At 52.3% G+C, this 22964-nt stretch overlaps 1 protein-coding gene and 1 long non-coding RNA gene across 7 annotated transcripts in view; one reads left to right on the top strand and one right to left on the bottom strand.

The window, feature by feature from the left end:
- The window catches only part of Sulf2 (sulfatase 2), an 87388-nt gene that overhangs the window by 39106 nt on the left and 25318 nt on the right, over positions 1–22964 (top strand). For all 6 annotated transcript variants that reach the window (XM_052722539.1, XM_052722543.1, XM_052722545.1 and 3 more), the window contains exon 3: positions 1687–1926. In XM_052722539.1, coding sequence (XP_052578499.1) covers positions 1687–1926 — 240 coding nt within the window. The remainder of the gene's footprint in view (positions 1–1686; positions 1927–22964) is intronic.
- Positions 1–22964, bottom strand: part of LOC128100410 (uncharacterized) — a 38462-nt gene that overhangs the window by 14991 nt on the left and 507 nt on the right. The window lies entirely within an intron of this gene.

Genomic DNA, 22964 nt, shown 5'->3' with positions numbered 1-22964 from the left:
CCTAATTGCGCAGGAGAAAGTCACTGGCAGTTTGAGAAAGCAGAGCCATGATCTGTGCCCCAGGAGCTCTGGAGTGTCCTTCCGCATGGCAGAGACCCAGTAGACAGAATGGACAGATAGCAAATACATCCTTCTGCGCTCAGCCCTGCGGGGCTCATCAGGGCTGTCGGGGCTCTAGGGAGTTGCTGGGTGACAAGGACACAGCTCTGAGGTGGGACTCTCAACTGCATGGCCGACCCTGTGTGGGCTTCTGCCAAGGTCCCTGACGTTACTATAAACCCCTGAAACTGTAACAGAGTGTTCTTTCAAGGTTCCCCAGGCCGGGAGTCCAAACTGAAGGGGTCGGTGGGTCGATGCCTGTGTCTTTGTGGTTTCTTCTGTCTTCCATGTGGACATTTGTGGATTTAGAACTCACCTGGGTAAGCCATTTAAGTGTAGGAGGTGAGGCAGGAGAACCATCATGGATTTGAGGCCAGCCTGGGCTACAGTGAAACCCTGTTTCAAAAGGGGTGTGAGGGGTGGCAGCAAGATGGTTCCCCGGGTGCTTATTGCCAAGCCTGACAACTTGGGTTTGAGTCCCACGACCCGCTTGGTGGAAGGAGAGAACCAGTCCCTTCGAGTTACCTTTTGATCTCCACATACATGCCATGGCATGCAGGAGTTCACATACACACACGCACATGCATGCACACATGCAAGCATGCATAATAATTAAATCAATAAATATATGTAAAAAAAATAAATAGCTGGACATGGTGGTACTTGGGAGACAAAGGCATGTGGTTCTCTGTGAGTTCCAGGCCATCCTGGGCTACATAGTGAGATCCTGCACAAAAGAATTACAAGGAAGAGGGGGAAACTGAGGCTGGTCGTAGAAGGAAGAGGGAAAGTTGTGCATGGAACTCCACTAGATCTCAACGTTGAGCTTCCGACCTCAGCGTGCAGATTGGTATTCGTTCCCCACACCGGCATAGCATGTTCACTGTGTGCTACCAGCGGGGTCCCAGCCCCGCCCAGTGGGCCTCCACACATACTCACCTCCTCTCCCTGAGTGTCCTGCTCTGGTCCCACCTTTGCTGAGCAACAAGAACAGCCAGGGATGAAGCCTAGCTGCCTGGCGGGTCATCGAGGGCCAGTCACTGGTTTAGGGGGATCAGAGACCGAGAAGCTGGAGGGAGGCCCCAGGAACTCTCCAGAAATGATGAGGCTAGGCAGATAGGTTAGCTTTGAGGGGAGGCCGGGAATGGACTCCACAGGGACTAAGGAGGCAGCACAGCTGAGGCCACACATGTCAGAGAGACTGGCTGGGGGTTGGCTGGACTAGACTTCAGTACGAGTGGATCCTTCTTGGGAGACCTCCAGACAAAACAAAGCCTAACCCTGTATACGTTTGTGGCCGCTTAAAAAAAAATCTGTGTATATTAGCACGCTACAGAAAGACACTCTGTTTATGTACAAAACAGGGTTTGCATCTAGATTCAAGGTACTTAAAACCAGGTTTTTACCCAACGTGAGTGTCTAGTGGGACTGAGGCCAGGGCCTTCCTGGTTGGGCTGGGGGTGGAGGATCTGGCCCATGCAGCCCATGGATTTCCTAAGCCTGCCTGCAGCTCTGCTCAGGGTTGGGGGCCCCCTGCGTTGGTCCCCCCAGCAGGCCACGTGACTCACCAGTGCCCTTTGCTCACAGGCTCCATGCAAGTGATGAACAAGACGAGGCGCATCATGGAGCAAGGCGGGGCACACTTCACCAACGCCTTCGTGACCACACCCATGTGCTGCCCTTCCCGATCCTCCATCCTCACCGGCAAGTACGTCCACAATCATAACACCTACACCAACAATGAGAATTGCTCCTCACCCTCCTGGCAGGCCCAGCACGAGAGCCGCACCTTCGCCGTGTACCTCAACAGCACAGGCTACCGGACAGGTGAGGACCGGGGCAGGGAGATGGCCGGAGGGCCTCCTCAAGGGACAGGTGGCCTCCTGTGCCCTCAATGAGCTGCTCTGGGCGTGATGCCCATACTGCACTGCTACCCAAGATAAGTCTGGGTCATGCGCCCATTCATCTCCCATTGAAGTTCTGAGTCCATCTCTGTGCACACAAAGTAGATGTGTCTACAGTAGGTTCAGAAAACAACCTTTTCAAAGAAACTGGAGTTTTGAAAAATGGAGAGTCCAGGGAAACTGTGAATTCTCTGACAGGGAGGCCACAAGATAATCCCTGCATGACTTTGAGGTTTGTTTCTAAAGCTGTTCAGAACTGTTTTCTTGACTGAGACCATCTGCATGAAAGAAGGTTCTAGAATACTGAGTTTGGAGTTAGAGAGGAGGAGACATGGGGACTCACTGACCCATTGTGGGAGTAACCAGGATGACGAAGGGGTTGCCATGGTGAGAGACCTTTGACCACACTGATATGTCTGTCAGAGGTGGGATGACCTGTATGCCTACTTGACGGAGTTTCTGTGGCGAGTTCGAAAGGCCACTCACTAGGATAGTGCCTGAGGTCACGCTGTACTCCCAGCCCAGCCACCTCACCCTTGCCAAATTCTCCAGACTCAACTCACTGAACTTGCTTGAATTTAAAAAAACCAAACACTCCCCCACCTTGGCCAGCAGCCTGGGCAGTTGTGAAACCAGATAATGTGGCTCAGATGTTGCAAGCCCCAGGAATTGCCTCTTAGTGACGTGACATTGTTTTGAGTGGGAGTGAGGAGGGGCCAGGCACCTCCTGTAGCTGACCTGCAGTCCCTCAGATGTCCAGCGGGAGTGGGTGGAGCTCTTTACTCCCTACAGGCCATGCGCCTCCCGCCATCAGAACCAGCAGGTTCAGCTGTAGGAACTGGCTTCTCCACATGGGCGAGTCAGCACACACATGGGCATGGGGTACAGACCCTGATGGTTTGGGGTCTCTACAGAGAGCATGTGTTAGAGGTCACTGTGGGCCAGTGCTTCAGACGGTTGGGAGGCGGGAACATAGCAGGGCGGTGCCTTCTATTGGAGGGTACACCTGCCATTCAGGACTAGATAACCCACACTAGCCCCAAGTTCAAACCCTCAAATATCTCTACATTTGAACTTTTTTGATTGAAATCTCTCAATGTTAAGAAACTCAATTTTTTTTTTTTTTTAAACAACTGAATGCTGTGAGCCAGAGAGGGTGTATCTGTGGACTCACACGCCCTGAATAGCTCTGGCTGAAATGTAAATATGGAAAACATGAATACTAAGGCCCCCAAAAATGTTCATCAGCCTGGTCACCTGATAGGCAGCAAGACCACACCCCCGACAAAGGGTTCTGGGAGAGTCGTGAAATGAGAAGTTTGTGGCATAGTTAAAACAGAAACGGAGGCCATGTGGGACGGCCTGGCAAACAGAACGGGAAACACTAGGGGATTTATGATGGAGAGAAAAGTCTGTGTCAGAGTCTGACATTCGGGAAACAGAGAAAAGGAATGACCTGAAAAGTAGATGGTCCCCAAGCCAGGCCTGTCATCCCAGCTGCTGGGGAGGCTGATGTAGGAGGATCACAAGTTCAAGGTCATCGGAGGCAAATTAGTGAGACTTTATCTCAGAATAAAAATCTAAAACGTGGGCTGGGCCTGGGGCTCCCTGCTAGGATTTGCATGACACGTGTTCATTTTTACAGTACGTGTGTAGGGCCTCAAGGATGGGTCAGTTTTCCTTTCCTGGTTGTTAGTCAGGTTAAACCCAGCAACCATGTGGGCTTCTAGGGAGGCCGACTGAGATAGGTTTAAGTCTGGCTGAGGGGGTGGAGGTATCTGCTGCTTATGGCTATCAGTCTAAATCCTTTGCTGCCTTGGTGGCCTTGATCCATGATCTGGTCCACAGATCAGGCCCTTATTTCTCCTTACTTCCATTGCTGAGAAACAAGATACGTGGGCTCACGTGGCTACAAAGGAGCCTGGGAAATGTAGTCTTTAGGTAGGTCTTTGCGCTGTGGGAAATGTAGTCTTTACTCTAGGTAAGTCTTTGTGCTGCTGAAAACAGATCCTGAGTGGGGAGGGACTCTCAATCACAGCCACAGTCCTTAATCATTTGTGTTAGTGACGCCCTTGAATCCAGAAGGTCAGCTGAGCTGAGGAAGACAGATGCCAGTGTTCACAGTGCGGAGGGCTGCTAATGGAGCCGACTAAAAAGAAGCTACAGTTGGGCTTGGTGATGCAAGCCTGTAATCCCAGCGCCCAGGATGGATGCCAGAGGATCAGGAGTTCAAGGGCAACCTCTGCTACATATTGAGTTTGAGGCTAACCAGGAAAAGATAAGGAAGGGAGGGATGGACTGAGGAGGCAGGAGAGGAAAGGAGAGAAAGCAAGCTGGCCCGGTACTGCATACCCGCAGCCTCCCAACACTGAGGGGTTCAAGGACAGCCTGGCTGGAGCAGAATCTATTTTAAAAAACCCAAAACTGGGGACTGGAGAGATGGCTCACCAGTTAGGAGCACTGGCTGCTCTAGAGGACCAAGGTCCAGTTCCCATCACTCACATGATGGCTCACAACCATTTGTAACTCCAGTTCCAGGGCATCTAATACGCTCTTCTGACCTCCATGAGCACCAGGCATACCATTCATGCATGCAAGCAAAACACTCATGTACATAAAATAAAAGTAATTTTAAAAGAAAAAGACCCTTTTTGAAAATAACTTATTTTCTGAGACAGAGTCTTGCACAGCCTCTCCCAAATCATTGTTTCCAGGACTGACCTTGAACTTTTGATCTCTCTGCCTCCACCTCCCAAATGCTGGGGTGACAGGTGTGAGCCCCCACACCCGGTTAATGCAGTGCTGTGTGCGTGCAGCACAGGCTTCCTGCCCGCTAGGCGAGCACTCTCCTAACTGAGCCGCCCCAGCCCACCGTGTTTAGCAAAGGTTTGGTTCTAACTGCAACAGCTGATATTGGAAACACACAGCTATATGTCTCTGTTGGGAAAAGTGTCATTTGTGCCACAGCGACAGGTGTCGTGACATGAGGTCCTCACGTCCTCGCCTCAACAAGTTTTTCCGGGGATCGGGGGACCCTGGGTCTTTCTGAGAAGCCCTCCAGCCCCCGGTTGACAGTTGAGTCTCCCCCAGGCTGTGGTTCTGTTTGACCGACGTGGCTCACTGAGCCCAGACACCAGCTTATTGTCTGTCACTGGCCCAGTGGTCTTCTGGCGCCACTTCAATTAACTTCACATCCCGCCTCTCGTAAAAGATCAGCAGGCTCACCGTTCAGTCATCTTACCCTGCGTCTGCGTGGCCCATGTTTGTGAGAGACAGACAAGGGTTGACGCCAGAGGTGCTGGATTTCAGCAGAATAAATATCCACTAGTTAATGGAAGTTTCTGGATATGGCTCCCATTGAATCAGAGACTTGGATAACCCGTAAACACCCACGGCCTGTTCACTGTTTTCACATGTTGCTGGCCCCCTTGACCCAGGTGACCACCAGCAGCCCTGGTTGTGCTGATGGACCTAAGCACAAGCATGTCCCCAGCATGAATCCCTGACAAGACCCAGTGGGCTGTGGAGGAGGTGGGGAGATTGGAATGCCGATCTCAGATTTCCAGACACTGCTGTGGGGGATAAAGAGCCTTTTCCAGCACTTTCTACCAGTCAGACCTTCTCTCTGCATACAGCCATCCGAGTCCAGTAGCTCCCACATGGTTCCATGCCTGCTAGACTTCAGTGGAAATGGTGGTGCATGCTCTGCACCCCCCCACACACGCATGTTCTAGAATGTTCCTGGGGAGCCTGGAGTGGGCCATTCATTCAAAGCTTGGGCTCTGTCAGGCCCCCCTTGGGGTGCTGTTACAATTAGGGTTTCTATTGCTGTGAAGAGACACCATAACCACGGCAACTCCTATAAAGGAAAACATTTAATTGAGCTGGCAGCTTATAGTTCAGAGGTTCAGTCCATTATCTTCTTGGCGGGGAGCATGGTGGCATGCAGGCAGACATGGTGCTGGCTACATCATGATCAGAAGGCAGCAGGAAGTCAGCTGTGACACTGGGAGTATCCTGAGCATAGACCTCAAAGCCCGCCCCCACAGTGACACACTTCCTCCAACAACGCCACACCTCCTAATAGTGCCGCTCCCTGTGATCTTATGGGGACCAATGACATTCAAATGACCACGGGTGCTGTTTGCAGATTGCACTGTGCACCCCAGTTCTCCCCACTCTTCTCACACGGCATTGGGGAAGGACACTGGCTGAGAACTTAGATTCCATCATTCCCTGTGGGTGGCCACCACACTGTGGCCTTGGTGCCCTGATACCTGCAGAGGTCCTCACATGGGCGCCCTGGTACTGAGCATCCTGACAGTCACCACTCTGTGAAGGCAGGCATGTGTGTGCATGTGTGCGTATGGCCCTGAAGGGGCTTCGAGTCAGAAGGACACCCGCTATGTTACTTCCCCTCTGTGACTGCCCCTCTCTCCTACCTCCATGTCCTGCTGTGAGGCCATCAGACTGGGTCCAGCTGCCCGCTGACATCTCTGTTAGGGTCCCCATGTGACAAACCTGCCATGCCCAGCATGACCCCTCAGTTCGCTGCTCCCCTCCCTGGGGCTGCTCACAGGCTCTCCCTTGGCACTTCCAACCTTCCGTTCACTCAGGCCAAGTCCTTAGAGCCATGCTTGATTTCCTGTCCTACCTATCACAGTCGGTCCCCCACCACTCTTCCTAAAACGTGCCCCGAGTCCCTCCACTGTCTTCCCATCCCCTCTTCTCGGGCTGCTCTGTTCCCGTCCTTATCCGCAAGATCTGTCTTTCCTGGCCCATCCTCCTCCGCCCAGCAAGCAGGGCAGTCCATCAGGACCCCTGTGGCTCCTCTGCACAGACTCCCACCTGCTAAGGATGGAGACCCCCTACAGTTCCCGGGGTCCCTAGGAACTGCCCTCCTGGCCAGCTTCTCTTGGCCTCCTCCCTCCCTGTCAGTAGCTCCACGGGAGTTCTTTCCTGCCGCTCGGTCACGGATTGGCACACCTCAGGGCCTTTATACTTCTGTTCCTCCACAGCAGTGGTCCTCCACAGCAGTGGTCCTCCACAGCAGTGGTTGTGACCCCTTTGGGAGTCAAATGACCCTTTCACAGGGGTCGCCCAAGACCGTCAGAAAACGCAGGTATTTACATTACAGTTCATAACAGTAGTAAAATTACAGTTATGAAGTAGCAACGAAAATAATTTTGTGGTTGGGGGGGTCACCACCACATGAGAAACTGTGTTAAAGGGTCACAGCCTTAGGAAGGTTGAGACACTAGAGAATCTTCGAAACTCTCTCATGCTTGAGTTTATTTCCCTTGGGTCTGTGGCCCGGTGTCCTCGCCTCAGAGGACCCTTCTGTGAACACCCCAGTCCCCATCTCCTTACTCAGTTTCTTCTCCTTCAGAGCCTGGACACCGCCCAGCAGGGATCTGTAAATGCTGCCTCCCCCGTGTCCACATACACGCACACACACACACACACACACACACACACACACACACTCACACACACACACCCCACCCCTGTGCTCCCTGCCCCGGTTCTTGCTTCCTCTAACCCTGGTCCCGACCCTTTCTCCCGCATGGCTTGTTGACTGTATGGTGAGCTCCCTCCTGTCTCCCGGGCCACAGTGGGTGCATAGATGGGTTCCCGTGCCCCTTCTGTAACCACAGCCCACCCCATCACGCCCCCTCCTCCCGTCTAGACCGCGTCTCCTCTTTCATCTTTCTGCACACACAGGGGAGACTGCTGCTGCCCTGGACACTTCTCTGGGCAGCCCTGCTGCAGCTGTCTCAACCTTCACAATGGCAGCCTTTTCTGCCCTTGGCCTCCCTCCTGCCTGTCTGCAGCTGGCTTCCTCTCCCTAGCGCAGACGAACACACAGGGACACACTCACGTGCGCGCACACACACAGCGCCCTTCTTCCCTCGTTCAGCTGCATATCACCCTTGTGCCTGTCCTGACAGCAGAGTCCCCATCTGCCCCCTGGAGTCTGGGCTCTTCCAGCAGTAGAGACCTCCCCGAGGGACTTGCCTCTCAGCATGGGGGTCTGGGCCTTGTCTGGGTCACGCAGTCCCTTGAAGGTCCAGACTGTCCCAACTTCCTCAAGAGACATGAGGCTGCCCCTGCCACGCCTGCCTCTTGTATTGAGCTCAATGTCCTTTAACGAGTTAAGCATGGTGGTACACCTGTAATCTCAGCCCATAGGAGGTGGAGGCAGGAGGATCAGGAGTTCAAGCTCTTCCTTGTCTATGTCTTAAGTCTGAGGCTAGCCTGGGCTATGTGAGACCATCTAAAACAACAGAAGCGGGCTGGAGAGATGGTTCAGCAGTTAAGAGCACTTACTGCTCTTGCAGAGGACCCAGATTTGGTTCCCAGCATTCACATGGCAGCTGAAACCATCTGTACCTCCAGTTCTAGGGGATCTGATGCCCTCTTCTGGCCTCCATTTGCACCAGGCACATATGCAGTGCACATACACACATGCAGATATTCACACATACACATAAAACCTATCTTTTTAATCCCCAAATTCCCTTAAACCTCAAGTGTCTGGTCCTTCCTTCAACATTAAGATCTATATAACTGAGGCACCAGGCCCCCGCTCTAACATTACTTGTGACTAAGCTTCCCCAGAGCCTCAGTTTCCCCTTCTGTACAGCAGTGTTATGACATGGGTAAGTCACCCAGTGCCCATGATGTGCACCACCCCAAGGATGGTGTGACCAGGTCCCACAGACTCAGGAGAAAGTTCCTGGGAGGGAGAAGACATGGGGCCTGGGATGTGATTGTTCTGTTAGTAAAGTGCTTGCCACTGAAGCCTGAGGACCTGAGTTTCATCCCTGGGTCCTGTATAAAAAGCCAGACGTGGAGCACGTGCCTCTCATGAGCCCTGGAGAGACGGACGGGAGAATCCTTGGTGCTCACTGGCCCGCTGGCCTAGCCATTGGGGGCTTCAGGCTCTGTGAGGGAGGCGTCAAATACTGAGGTAGAGGTGAGCGAGATGGTTCAGCAGGTGAAGGTGCTTGCTGCCAAGCCTGCTGTGGTGACCGGAGTTTGATCCTCAGGACCCACACCGGGGGAGAGGACCAACTCCCACAAGTTGGCCTCTGGTCTTCACACATGTGTGTGTGCCATGGCACACACAGATAAATAAATATTTAAAAAATGTTGCCAACAGTTGGAGGAGAAAGCTGGATGATTGAGGGAAAAGTGGAGGAAGCGGGTGTGACTTCCTCAGTTCCCTGAGCACTAGGTGTATGGTGTAGGTGGTCGAGGTGGTATATAGGTGGTTGAGGTGTCCGCCTGAGCCCTGACAGGGTTCCTCAGCCATGCCAAGGTTTCCTAGCATTGTACAGAAGAAGTGTCACAGCCCAGGAGATTAAAACAAGAGATGTTTCTCCTCTGGCGGTTCTGGAAGCCAGATGTCCCAAATCAAGTGTCCCCAGGGTCAGGCTCTGACGCTCCAAGGGACTTCTGTTCCCATCTCCTCTGCTCTCCATATCCCAGAGCTTTGGGGCTGGTGAGAACATCTCTCCATTCTCTGTCCCTGTCTTCTCATGGCTCTTAGCTCCAGGTATCTGTGTCCAGATTCCCCAGTTGAAGGGCACTCACCTGGAGTGTAGGGTTCAGATAAGGTCACTGTGCAGGTACCAGGGTTAAGAGTGGGTACCAAAGATGAGAGCAGGTATCAGAGATCAGAGCAGGTACCAGGGATCAGAGCAGGTACCAGGGATGAGAGTGGGTATTAGGGATAAGAGGAGGTGCCAGGGATGAGAGCGGGTACCAGGGATGAGAACAGATATCAGGGATGAGAGCGGGTACCAGGGATGAGAGCGGGGTACCAGGGATGAGAACAGATATCAGGGATGAGAACAGATATCAGGGATGAGAGCGGGTACCAGGGATGAGAACAGATATCAGGGATGAGAGCGGGTACCAGGGATGAGAGCGGGTACCAGGGATGAGAACAGATATCAGGGATGAGAACAGATATCAGGGATGAGAGCGGGTACCAGGAATGAGAGGGGATATTAGGGATGCAAGTGGGTACCAGGGTTGAGAGCAGGTATCTGGAGAGACACAGTATGGCTCACATGCAGGCTGCTGTCCTCCTTCCAGAGCCACCCTCAGGCCCGACTTCAGTAGAGGTGGGACAGAAGAAGAAAGGCTTCAGTGCCCAATGCCTACTACCTCTACATTTTGTTTGGTGTTTGAGACAAGGTCTTATATATGTGCCTACTACTACCTCCCCAGTACTGGGATCATAGCTGTGTGTCTCCATGCCTGCCCACTGGGTTTTAACTCTGCAAACACAAGGCTAACTTAAACCAAGCACACCCCGGGAGAGATTAGGCCACAGGCCATCTATTTGCGAGTCTTTTTCTCAAGGAAGCACAGCACCCCCTATGGGTCAAATCCATAAAAGCATTTCTGGCAGTGATGAAGGATGCTGGCTTTGTCCTGTAGCAAGGGAATTTAATGGCTGTTCTGCAGTCCACATGGCTCCTACACTTCCCAACAAGTCATTCATCTGCATGATTATTTTATGCTTATTGTTCTGATTCTTGAACCTGAGTCTATTTTGTATATGAATAAGAAAGAGTTGATTTTTTTTGGCAGCTTTTTAATATGCTCCAGGTTTCCCAGCGTTAGATGTGACAGGATAGGATGTTATAATTGAATGCAAAACTTTTCCAAGAGTTATTCCTTATTTCTGAAAATCCTGTCCCTGATGGCAGTGGCAGCCAGTATTTGAATTGCAAATGCCACGCGCCCACCAGCCTGCACTGGGAATCTGTCTCTACGGTGGCACCTGACTGCCGCCCCGTGTCTCCTTGACGGATGTGCTGGAGAAGTTTCCTATTGAAACCTCCCTTTGTTACCAATCTCCCAGCTTCATTTTTCTCGAAGATTGCTGTTGTCGTGTTCTTTCAGTCTTGGGAGGTGACCGGCATAGGAAATTTTTTTCAACTGTGCATTCTTTGGGGGAGCTTACGAACTGGTTATTACAGGAAAGGGCCATTGGTGAGATGCCCCTGAGGGCAGCTTTGAGGGGTCCAGTTAGTGTCACAGTCCTGAGGCGATGTGAATTGCCTGGAGTTGATGGACCCTCCAGTCTTGCTGTAAAGGTTCCTGTGGATTCTCTACCCCTCCTCTGTCCCATCCTTCTGCACAAGTCTGCACGTGAGGGGACAGAGGCTGAGGCCGGCCTGGTAGTGAAAGCATCTGCTTTGCAAACAGAACAAGGGTCAGATCCCCAACACCTTGGTAAAAGTCAGGAATTGTGAGCCAGCTGTAGATGAGATGCCAAGAGGAGAAGATGAGATCTGTGCGGCGAGCTGGTAGAATTGGCGAATTCTGGGTCCATGTGAGAGACCCTACCTCAATACGTAAGGTGAAGAGTGATCAAGGAAGACATTTGACATCACCTATGCTCACACACACATACATCCCACAGGAATGCATACACACACACACACACACACACACACACACACACACATACATCCCACAGGAATGCACACACATACATACACACACACATACATCCCACAGGAATGCATACACACACATACACACACACACACACACACACACATACATACATCCCACAGGACTGCACACACACACATAACACACACACACACATACATCCCACAGGAATGCACACACACACACCCCACAGGAATGTACACACACACATACATCCCACAGGAATGCACACACACACACCCCACAGGAATGCACACACATACACACACCACAGGAATGCATACACACATACACACACACACACACACACACACACACACACACCCCACAGGAATGCATACACACACACACACACACACACACACACACACACACACATACATCCCACAGGAATGCACACACACACATACATACACACACACATACATCCCACAGGAATGCATACACACACATACACACACACACACACATACATCCCACAGGAATGCACACACACACACCCCACAGGAATATACACACACACATACATCCCACAGGAATGCACACACACACACACACACACACACACACACCCCACAGGAATGCACACACATACACACACCACAGGAATGCACACACACATACACACACACACCCCACAGGAATGCATACACACACACACACACACACACACACACACACACACACACACACACACCACAGGCATGCATACACCCATTAAAAGGAAAGGAGTGGAAAAGGACTGACAACTCCTTTGGGAGAGTACTCACCTTGCATGCAGGAAGCCCTGGGTTCGATCCCCAGCACTGCATAAAGCTGTGGTGGTACACACCATCATCCCCACACTGTATAAAGCTGTGGTGGTACACACCATCACCCCCACACTGTATAAAGCTGTGGTGGTACACACCATCACCCCCACACTGTATAAAGCTGTGGTGGTACACACCATCATTTCTGCACTCAGAAAGCTGAGGGAGGATTGAGAGGTCAAGGCCAGTTTCTCCTGATCATGACTCAGCAGGCCAGAGCCTCTCCCTGATGCTAGGAACCTCCCTCCCAGCTAACTCGGTTTGTGGGGAATGAATGGGCCCTGTCATTTGCTCCAGCTGCCTGAGTCCTGCAGGGGAAGCTGAAGCCTGCATTCAGTTAGAAACAAGCAACCCCCTTTAGGTCCCCTGCACCTCAGTCCAGCCTTGGCCTGATACCCTGGGGTCATTCACAACCCACCCTGTCTCCATAGCAACAACCCCACTAGTTAGGAAAAAAGGAGCCCAGGAGGTGAGCTCAGCCCTGGTAAACTGCCTGGCCCTTCTTTCCCCTGGTGATTAGCCAAGCATCCCTGCTCCCCAAAGAGGGCAACAGAGGATGCCTTGAAAAATGGCACTCTGATTAAACCCTCCCCCGGCTGTTCTGACTTCTTCAGATAAACCCCCAGCTTCTTCTCTGGTGGGCCTGCCTGTTCACATCTCCTACCTCTCTCTCTAAAATCCTGATCATGCTTAGCACCCCCCCCACCCCACCCCCACCCCAGCCCTCACTGCTGGTTTTCAAGCGTGCTACGGGTGATCCCTGCCCTGGGACCTTTGCACCTGAGCCTCTGTCTAAAGCACAGTTCACACACCCAGCCGTTGAGAACTTTCCAGATCCACCCACTCTCCTCAGGGGAGTCGTCAGCACTCGCTACCCAGTCCCAGTGTACGAAGATGAATACTTGAATGCATGCCGGGCAGGGAAAGAAAACAGACGTCCACCACAGGAACCTAGTGATGGTCTGGGGTTGAGGATGGAGCTCAGTCAGGAGCTGTGTAGAAGGCTCTGGATTCAGCCCTCAGCACCACATAAACCAGGCGTGCTGGCACATGCCTATAATCCCAGCATTCAGAAGGTAGGGGCAGGAGGATCAGGAGTTCCCGGTCATTCTTACGTACATAGCTATTTCCACGCCAGACTGGCTTACCAGGGACCCCGTGTCAAAAGGATTGGGGGAGGTAGGCAGCAGAGGCCTCTCTTTAAGTGGGGAGGGGGGTGCTTTCTGCATCCTCTACCCGCACTCCCGTACCCACTGCTCCTTGGAACAGAATCATCCCCCATCTTTCTCTTAGCCTCCACTCATCTCTCATTTCGGAACGCTCCCGTGTTGGCATCCGGAATGTAACCAAGTTGATTTAAGTTGATTTACCCTGCACTCTGGCAGCTCACCAGCCAAATACAGAGTGAGCCACACAGTACCCTTGAGAGCAGCAGCCTTGAGTGAAGGAGAGCTGATTGCAATTCTCAGACGAGCTTGGCCCAGCCTGAGGCTGGGGCTCGGGGTTTATTTAACATACTTCCATCTCTGCCTTCACAGCCCAGATGGTTTGTTTGCCAAAAACCTGAAGACTTCGGGCCTGTGGCATGTCACTGTGATAGTTACAGCAGCCTGGACTTTTCAAAGGCTGCCTTCTCTTTTAGCTGTTCCCAGGGACCCCAGCTCCCCCAGCTTGGTGGGATTGTCTCTGTTGCTCAGACCAGAAGCCTCACCCCCTGAAACCCAGTGACAGCAGGTCAAAATTGCCCACCACAGGTGCCAGGGGTGAGACCCGAACTCCTGGGCCTGCTCACCTTCTGTTTGTTATGTGTTAAATACAGGTAAAGCCATTATCCAAAATGGCTCCCATAGGAAGTAGATGAATGGGAGGTGTACCTGCATCCTGTAATGGCATAATCAGAAGTCACATACATCTGTATGCCGCTTTAACTTGTGGAAGGAAGAAAATGCTCAGAGTCACAACGGAAGTCAGTTACACCAAATTGTCTTATAAACTGGTGTGTACCTCCCTCCCTACGTGTCCATGCCGTATCACTGAGGGTGGGCAGCTCTGGGACCAGGGGTGATATTTTAAATGTCTGCGATGACTGATAGGTAGATGTTCCTGATTTCACTGGTGACCGAGTCCCAGGCCCTGTCACTGGAGTGTGTAGCTTCCCCCAGGATTGTGGGGAATGCGAGTTAGAGGTTAAAGAAAATAAACAAACACGAATTCTCCCTCCCAAGTTCACAGACTGCCTGAATTCTGGCCCAAACAGCAGATGAGAAACTTCCTGGAGCTAGAGAGGTGACTCTGTGGTGTAGAGGCAGGCCTGGGTTCAGTTTCCAGAACCCAAGGCAGGCCTGTAAGGCCAGCTCCAGAAGGTCTGACCTGCACCCCACAAGCATAACACTCATACATACATACATACATACATATATATACACACATACATATACATATACATATACACATACATACATGTACACACATTCATATATACATACCACATAAACATACATATGCACATACATACAAATACACATACATGCACACACATACACACATATATACACACACCTATACATACACACATACATACACACACACACACAAATAAAATAAAATCCTGTTTTGTTTTTATTTTGAGAGAAAAGAAACCCTTCACCTGCCTGCAATGTCACACGCTGGTAATCTCTTGGGAGGCTAAAAGAGGAGTATTTGAATTTGGAGTTGCCTGGGCTATATAATAAGTCTTGTCTCACAGAAAAGAACTCTCCTTAGAATAATATTAAACCCCATGGCCAACGCATGCCACTAGACTGCTTAGCAGCTGCAGACCCCCCTCCACCCCTTTCCTTCCCCTTGAACCCGGTCCCTGTGTCTCGCCCGCCTCATGTCCAGGATGACCAGCACCTCCACATTGCCACGCCTGGCCTCCCTATTTGCCCCTGCCCAGGCTGCTCCTGCCACAGTTCCCCGTTAGATTCAGCGACCACACCACATGATCAAGGCAGAAGGCAGGCTGGAAGCCCCCGCAGGCCCCTTGTGGGCCAGTGCCCCGCAGGCCTCCAGTCTGGCGTCTGTGGAGTCTCTCGCTGACTCTGCTGCCCAGCCCCACACCCAGAGGTTTGTTGAGGGCTTGCTCACAGGGTTGTCGTCTAGACACAGGATACAGAAGAAAGAGAAAACAAGAACCCTTTCCCTGACTCTTGAGCTGACTCTGAGATCAGTCACAAAAAACAAAAAAAAAGATTTGTCAATTGCTGACAATACTGTAGCCTTAAGTTTTCTCAGGTCCCACCCAGCCCCGAGGTCCCGAATTCCTCCAGTCTGCCTGGCCCCACATTCCCTCAGCCGCTTATAAAATAATCAGTCAGAGGCTTATATGAATTATCAGTTGTATGGCCTGTGGCAGGCTTCTTGCTAGCTAGCTCTTACAACAACCCATTTCTATTCACTGTAAGTTGCCACGTGGCCGTGGCGTTACCAATCTGCTGGCATCTTGCTGCTCCTGCAGCAGCTGGTGTCTCCTCTTTCATCTACACAATACCATGAAGGAACCAAGTCGGGAAGGAGAGGCCACTCGGGCACGACCCAACAAACTTCTGACAAAGATGAAGAATCGTCCCAAAGTATCTACGGTAGAGAAGGTCTTCCCAAGGGAAGCACCTGGGCGAAGGTCCTGGGGCAGCATAGGGCACTGCTAGGCTGGAGCAGGCCTGGCTGAGGGAAGAACTGGGGAGACGTGATTGGTAACAGGTAGGGGACCATCACACGGGAGTCTGCAGGGCTGTCAAGGCTTGTGCACAGTGTGGTGGAACTAGATTGGTGGCCCTGTGGCCACCATGGAGGAGGGACTGTAGGTTGGAGGGAGGAGGGCTAAGGAGGGGACACCAGCCACCTCCAGACAGAGAAGCTGATGATGGGATGGTAAGGAGGGTCCAGCCTGGACCTGTGCCATAGACAGAGCTGCCAGGCTTCGGGGACATGGGGACATTGAGCTCCAAGGCATGGCCCTTCTGACCACAGCGCTGGGTGAGTGACTGGATGAGGACAGATGGGAAGCCGTGCTGAAACACCTGCTTAGTGTCACATGAGCAGACTTGGAGGGAAATGAGTGTGCATCAGGCCAGAGGGTCTGTAAAACCAGCAAAGCATGTGCTGAGGCAGGGACAGCTGGAGCCAGAAGCTGCTGTGTGCGGTGACAGCCACATTCTGTTCCCCAGGGTCCTTGCGTGTGAAGCCGGGCAGTTTGGTTTGGGCAGGCTGGACTTTTCCTTAGTCCACCTCATCTGTCACTGACCTTCCCATTTCCCCAGGGGAGTGTTGTTTATTGTCATTGGCTGGGCTCCTCCACCTCCGGTCTCTGCTCACAGATGTGTGTCCCTCTCTGGGCAGGCGGCCCAACAGTCCTTCCCTGTCCCGGCTGGCTCTAGGCAGAGACCAGTCACATCTAGTTTCAGACAAACGTTTTCAGTTATTTAAAGGGAAGTGTTCAGCCCCTCCTTACAGAAGAGTGGGGACCCTGATTTCCTCGGTGCTCTTCCCACGAGCTGACTGGTCACACTGGTGACTGTCCCATTGTGTAGGTGCCATTGCCAAGGACGACCGGAGAGCTCTTGCCTGAGGCTAGCTGGGCCTCCACACTCTGAGTGGAGACCACGCCCTCCAGACTCTCAGGCCACACCACTCTTGACTGTGGGTCAGGAGGATGGATGTGTTTGTTGTCTCCTAGCCTCTGGTACCAATGCCAGGAGCATGTGTGACAAACAAAACTTCAGCGGTGTCCCCAGAGAGGCAGAGTCACCTCTACTAGCCCTCCATACTCTACACACAGACTGCACTGGACTGACGGGTCCACCCACCCCAGCCCACCCCGGCTCCCTGCACCCATCCCTGTCCTCTATCTCTCTCCTACAGATTTTAGTTTTCATTTTAATTACACTGTGTATGTGTGTGTCACAGCATGTGGGTGGAGGCCAGGGGACCCGTCAGTTCACTCCTTGTGGAGGTTGAGCTCAGGTCATCAGCGTTGAGTCGTCCCGCCAGCCCTCAGCAAGCCTTTGGAGTAAGACATGCCGCTGGCTGCCCTTGCCCAGGGGCATGTGCAGCGTGGCCACCTCAGTCAGGTCCGTCTTGTCAGCTGCTGGCTCATCATGTATCCAGTCTTGGCAGGTGCTGGACTGGGGCCACAGGGTCCAGACAGGCTTGTGCCCTCTGGGCCCTCCATCCTTGGTGGCAGGGAGAGACAAACAGGAAAGCTGGTGTTTCCACAGGTGGTCTGAGAACCCTCTGGGAGGAAGTGACCAGGGAGGACAGAGGGGAAGGGACAGGCAGGGGCATCTCGGGTCAGGTGTCACAGTGAGGAGGGGCTGGTCCATGAGAGGACAGAGGAGGTGAGTGTCCAAGCAGAGAGAGAGCATGTGCAAATGTCTTAGGGTGTTTAGGGAGCTAGAGGCCTGGGGCATCTGAACCCCATGAGCCAAGCACAAGTCAGTGAAATGGAGTCAACGGTCCTGAGTTTAGAGGCTCCTCCTGGCTGTCTGCGGGGGATTCTAAGAGGAGACAGAAATAGAGCTGAAGTCGGGGGTGGGCAGGTGAAGGGGGTAAGTGTTATATGTTCTCTCTCTGTCTCTGTCTGTCTCCCTCCCTCCCCCCTCCCTTCCTCTCCTCCCCCACTCCCTGTCAGGGTCTCCTATGCATTTGAAACAAGCACACTCCAGCAGTGAGCTCCATCCCTGGTCCCTAAACCTCTCCCCTTTTTCGTACTTCCTTGGCCAGCATGCTCACCCACTTTGTGGGCTCTGGACATAGGCTCGAAAGAGCCACCAGCAGGGCTCTGGGGACTTGGGTACAGCTCTTGAACAATGGTCTCCCGGTGGGTTCTTAGGACCTAACACCCTTTTCTGCCTTTATGTCTCTGACCTCAAGGTGTGGGCCCTCGGGCACATGTGTGTCCCTGGGGCACAGGAGACTCACTGACTGACAATAGGAACCTTGGTGACCGAGGGACTGAAGTTGGTGGCTGTGGCTCTCCCAGGGTCTTAGAAGGAAGGGAAGAGAGGGCAAACAGTGTGGGAATGTGGGTGTGTATTGGCCTCACATTACGGGAGTGAACTGCCACACGAAAATAAGTATTTAATGAAATGTCAGCCGTGCATAGTGTGATTCAGCGGGTCGGCTCCAGAACATTTCAGCTCCTTAGTGGTTATTTATCAGTTCTGTTGGATGTTCAATGTGGGTGGAGGTGGTGTAGGATGAGCCTGTGCCAAAATTGCTGCCGTCCTTGAAACAGCTCTGTTGACAACTCTACCCAGATGGCCAGGGACCAGGGAGGGAGGAACGGGCTGTACTGCGGGCTGAGCGAGCCCTCCAGCCAGCCCTGCAGCAGACCGCGGCATGGATCGGCATCTTTCACACGTGCTGGCCTCCTGCACAGCAGTGAACCCTAGTGTTGAGCCCCCACTGCCAAACAAAACAGAGGGGTGATACCCTCAGCATGGTGTTCCACGAGGAGCTGGCAGGTCCAAGGTGCAGATGCGGTCACTCTGCAGGTTTGTGCTTACCCATTCTGCCACATTGCCTCCTGGGCCACAAGGTAAAGGGGAGCAGATGCCAGGAGGTCTCTCACACACACACACACACACACACACACACACACACACACACACACACACGCCCTGGGCTGAGGAGATGCTCAGAAGGGAAAGTGTTTGCTATCTGAGCATGAGGACCTGGGTTCGAATCCCTAGCACCCACAGAAAAAGCGAGGTGGGATAGCATACACTGGTAAAACTAGCACTGGGAAGCAGAGGCAGGAGGATCCTGGGAACATGGTGGCCAGCTGGGCTAACCAATGGTAAACACAGTGAGCCAGTCTAGGTCCACTGAAAACCCTGTCTCAAAGGATAAGAAGGAGAGAGCTAGGGGAATAAACTCCATGTCAGCCCCTGACATCCATATGCGCACACACCCCTACACATACATGTGCACATCCATCCATACACCACACACAACAACAACAAAATGTGTCCTCTGAGAGTCCTGTTTGTTTCCTCCATTACCCGAATACCCACAGCAATGCCTCCTGTGCCCTCCAGTGCCAGGCTTCCAGCCAGCTCGTCTCTATCCCTGGTCGCTGCAAGACACAGCTTTTCCAGACCACAAATGCATTGTTATGAGGCAATTTGAGTTTGTTTCAGGGCTGGGAGAGATAACAGAAGGGCTTGTGCCTCCCATCAGTCGGTGAATGGCTCCCCAGCAACCCTTAACTCAGACAAGTGGAGCGAGACAGCCAGGAGGGGAGGAGGCACATGCCAGCTGAGCTGCCTGCTCCAAGTGGTGAGCACTGGGCAGGGCAGGGAAGAGCAGGGAAGGACTTGGGGGCTGATCCCTCACATAGGAAGGTGAGTGCGCACGTGATTTCCCACATCTGGCATCAATTAGACAAGGTACTAACAGGCAAGAAGCTGGTAGGCTGAGGACCAGATGTTCACTGTGATGAATGATTTTAGCGGCCCTTTAGGAACTTGTGTCGTGTGGATTTTAAGCAATATCCGTGAACAGTCAGCCCCCGCCCCCCCCACCACCACCACCACCACCGTGCCATCTCTGCAGATTCTACCTCTGTGCGCTCAACCACCAAGGATCAGGCGTGTTCGGAACAAAGTGTGTCTGTGCTAGGCATGCCTAGAATTGCTTTCTTGTCATTATATCCCAGACTAGAGAGTGTAACAACTATCCGTGTAGCATTATGTCGAATTAAGTGGTATAAGGAACCCTGGGACAGGCTGAAGTGTCCTGGACTCTGTGTGGGTCTGTGGTCTGGAAAAGCTGTGTCTTCGTATCCACAGGGGCCTGGAACCACTCGAAGTCCTGAGGAACCCAGAGGGGACACTTATTATCTCCATCATAGAAGGAGAGGCTGAGGTATCCAGAGAGAGAAAGAGCCAGGCACACTGGCCCAGACCTGTAATCCTAGCACTCAGGAGGCTGAGACAGGAGGATCAAGTGTTCTAAGCCAGCCTAGGCTACATAGCAAGACCCTATTTCAGGAAATAAGAAAGAAAAAATTTGCCAAGGGCACACCGTCTTCAATGCTGCAGGATTTCTGTGGAGTTCCTTTCATGTGAGGATTTGGGAGGTGATGGGTTTGAAGTCACTGCATTTTTTTTAATGTGTGTGTGTGTGTGTGTGTGTGTGTGTGTGTGTGTGTGTGTGTGTGTGTGTGTGTGTTAGAGGTCAGAGAACAACTTTCGAGAGTCTTTTCTCTCCTACCACATGGGTCTCAGAGATTGGTCTCAGGTTGTCTGACTTGGGGACTAGGGCTCTTCCTCTTCCCTAGTGAGACATCTCACCTGTCCTGTTTAGAGTAGGTAATGTCACTTCCTTCGGGAAGAGGTACAGTGTTTGCACACCGCCCCCACCGACCCCTACAATCTGTAAGCTACCCCTGGGCTCCTTGTGTCCTGTATGTTCATTATTTTTGTCATGCCCACTTTTCTTCACTGATGTCCTTCAGGATTGCCTTCAGCTAAGTTCCTCCAGCTACCAGTGGCGTCTCAGGGACAGTGGCACCACCTGTGTGTCTCTTGTGTCTGCCTCGTCTGTCCAGAGTGCTTTCTCTGTCACCGAGTTCCCTCTGGTGACTATGTGGGACTGCTCTGTCACCAGGTGTGGGAAACAACACCACTTCTCACCCTGCTGTCCACTCAGGAACTGAATGGCTTTGGTGACAATGCGTCAACTGCAGGCCATGCAGGAAGGGACACCCTTGACCCTTGATCCTGATGTCCTGGCCGCACAGTTTATCCTTTGCACAATCAGTTTATGCATTGAGGGGACAGGCTGCACCGTGTAGCAGAGGGCATTTGTACATAAACCATGGCAGCTGAAGCCTGTGCTCTGTCTCCAGGACTTCTCAACCACAGTCAGGACAGGGCATGCAAATCACTTCCCCACTGTAGACGTAGGCCCTGGACCTGGCTCACAGGACCAGTCTGCTACACATCCTGTCAGGGGATGTCAATCCAGCCCTGCTTCCTGGGGACTAGCATTGGCTTGTACATTGTCTCTGGCCTTTCTTGACCTGCCATAGTCTTAATCTGCTGCCACATTGTTCTGTCCCAGCACCAGCCCCCAGGCCCCTCCCTCAGGTACCATCCCAGCCACTACCACTCTGAGAGAACAAGTTTCCCGGCCCCAGCTACGATCTGGGCTGCAATGCTCCTCTTGGCTCTCGCTCCAGCTCTCTCTCTTGGCTGCGACTCTCAGCCCCCCGGCCCACGCTAATCTGCTTCTCCCACCTCTACTGGTGCCGGAATAACCATTTTAAAAATTGCCCTGGGGAAATCTAATCAAATGAGAGCAAAATCTAATTTGGCACTAAAAGCCTCCAACTGAAGCCCTGATTTCTGGGGCTTCGTGGAGCCTGGATAATAAGGTCTTTCTGGGTTTCGCAAGGGTCCAGGGCTGGAAAGAAGAAAGGATGAGAGGAGATGACAGGAACTGTGATATTCCTGGTACAGAGGATGGGCAGGGAAGAGCACGGCTCCCTCATCCCGCTCGCCTGGCCAAGCACCAGTGACTGTGAGCATTTGGAGCACACCAGCATCACAAAGACCTTGGCCTTCATCTTTGGGGATCCCCAGCCTGGGACCCGGGAGAGCTGGGAGGAAACCCAGAGCCACTGTGGGATTCAGCCACCTTTCTCTGGTTGTCACTCATCTGCCCAGTCAGGAGCTGTTTCCTACTTCCTGAGCAAGCTGTGGTCCTGGGTTCTTTGGAGGACATGACAGTGCTGTAAATGTGTCCCAGGACACCATCCATGAAATACAACATCTGGCAGATATGGATGCTGGAAGGCTCTGGCCACTTTCCTGCTCACTAGCTTCCAGGAGCCCCTTTTCCTATGACGTCACCTCCTCCCTCCTGCTCTTCTACCTTGGGTTCCCCAAATGTCCCAAGCTTGCTCCTATCACAGGACTTTGTACCTTGCAGTTCCCCCTGCCTGCACAGTGTCTCTCAGGCTGCCACACTGCGAGTGGATAATCCTGTCAAGCCTGCCCCCCAGTGGTCCACTTGCCTATCTAGGCTACGTGACCCTATGGTTACACAACCTTCCAAAACAGCGCCACCTGCTGGGGATCCAGTGTTCAAACACATGAGCCTGCAGGGCATATTTTACCCTACCATACCATACCACCACCTCAGGAAGCGCAGGCTGTAGGTGACCAACCAGCCTTTTATATGACAGAGGCTGTTGAATGAATGTGAAGCCATACATGCCCTGGGGCTGTTACCCCAAATTCACCAGTTCTACTGTGGTTTTGATTGATAACTGGCTCTCTTTTTTTTTTTTCACTCTTTGCACTTCAGTGGCTTCCAGAGGAAACATTTCCATCCCTGTACATATATACTTTTTCCGTTTTAATTTTATTTTTATTTGTAATATATTTCTAAATTTTATTTACATGTATAATGTGTGTCTGTGTGAGTGGATGCCACATGTGTACAATTGCCCTCCATGGCCAGAAGAGGGCACCAGATATCCTGAGGCTGAAGTTAACATGCAGTTGGGAGCTTGGGGGCTGGGAACCAAACCTGGGTCTTCCGGAAGAGGAGGAGCATGCTCTCGCTACCTAGCATCTCTCCACACATACCCCAGTATTCCAGGACTGGGGGGTGG

Source organism: Peromyscus californicus, unplaced genomic scaffold (genome assembly GCF_007827085.1).
Source record: "Peromyscus californicus insignis strain IS unplaced genomic scaffold, ASM782708v3 Scaffold_7__1_contigs__length_154581171, whole genome shotgun sequence".
Lineage (NCBI taxonomy): Eukaryota > Metazoa > Chordata > Mammalia > Rodentia > Cricetidae > Peromyscus > Peromyscus californicus.
The sequence above is the reverse complement of the archived record's forward strand: the minus strand, read 5'-3'. Positions and strand labels throughout refer to the sequence as shown.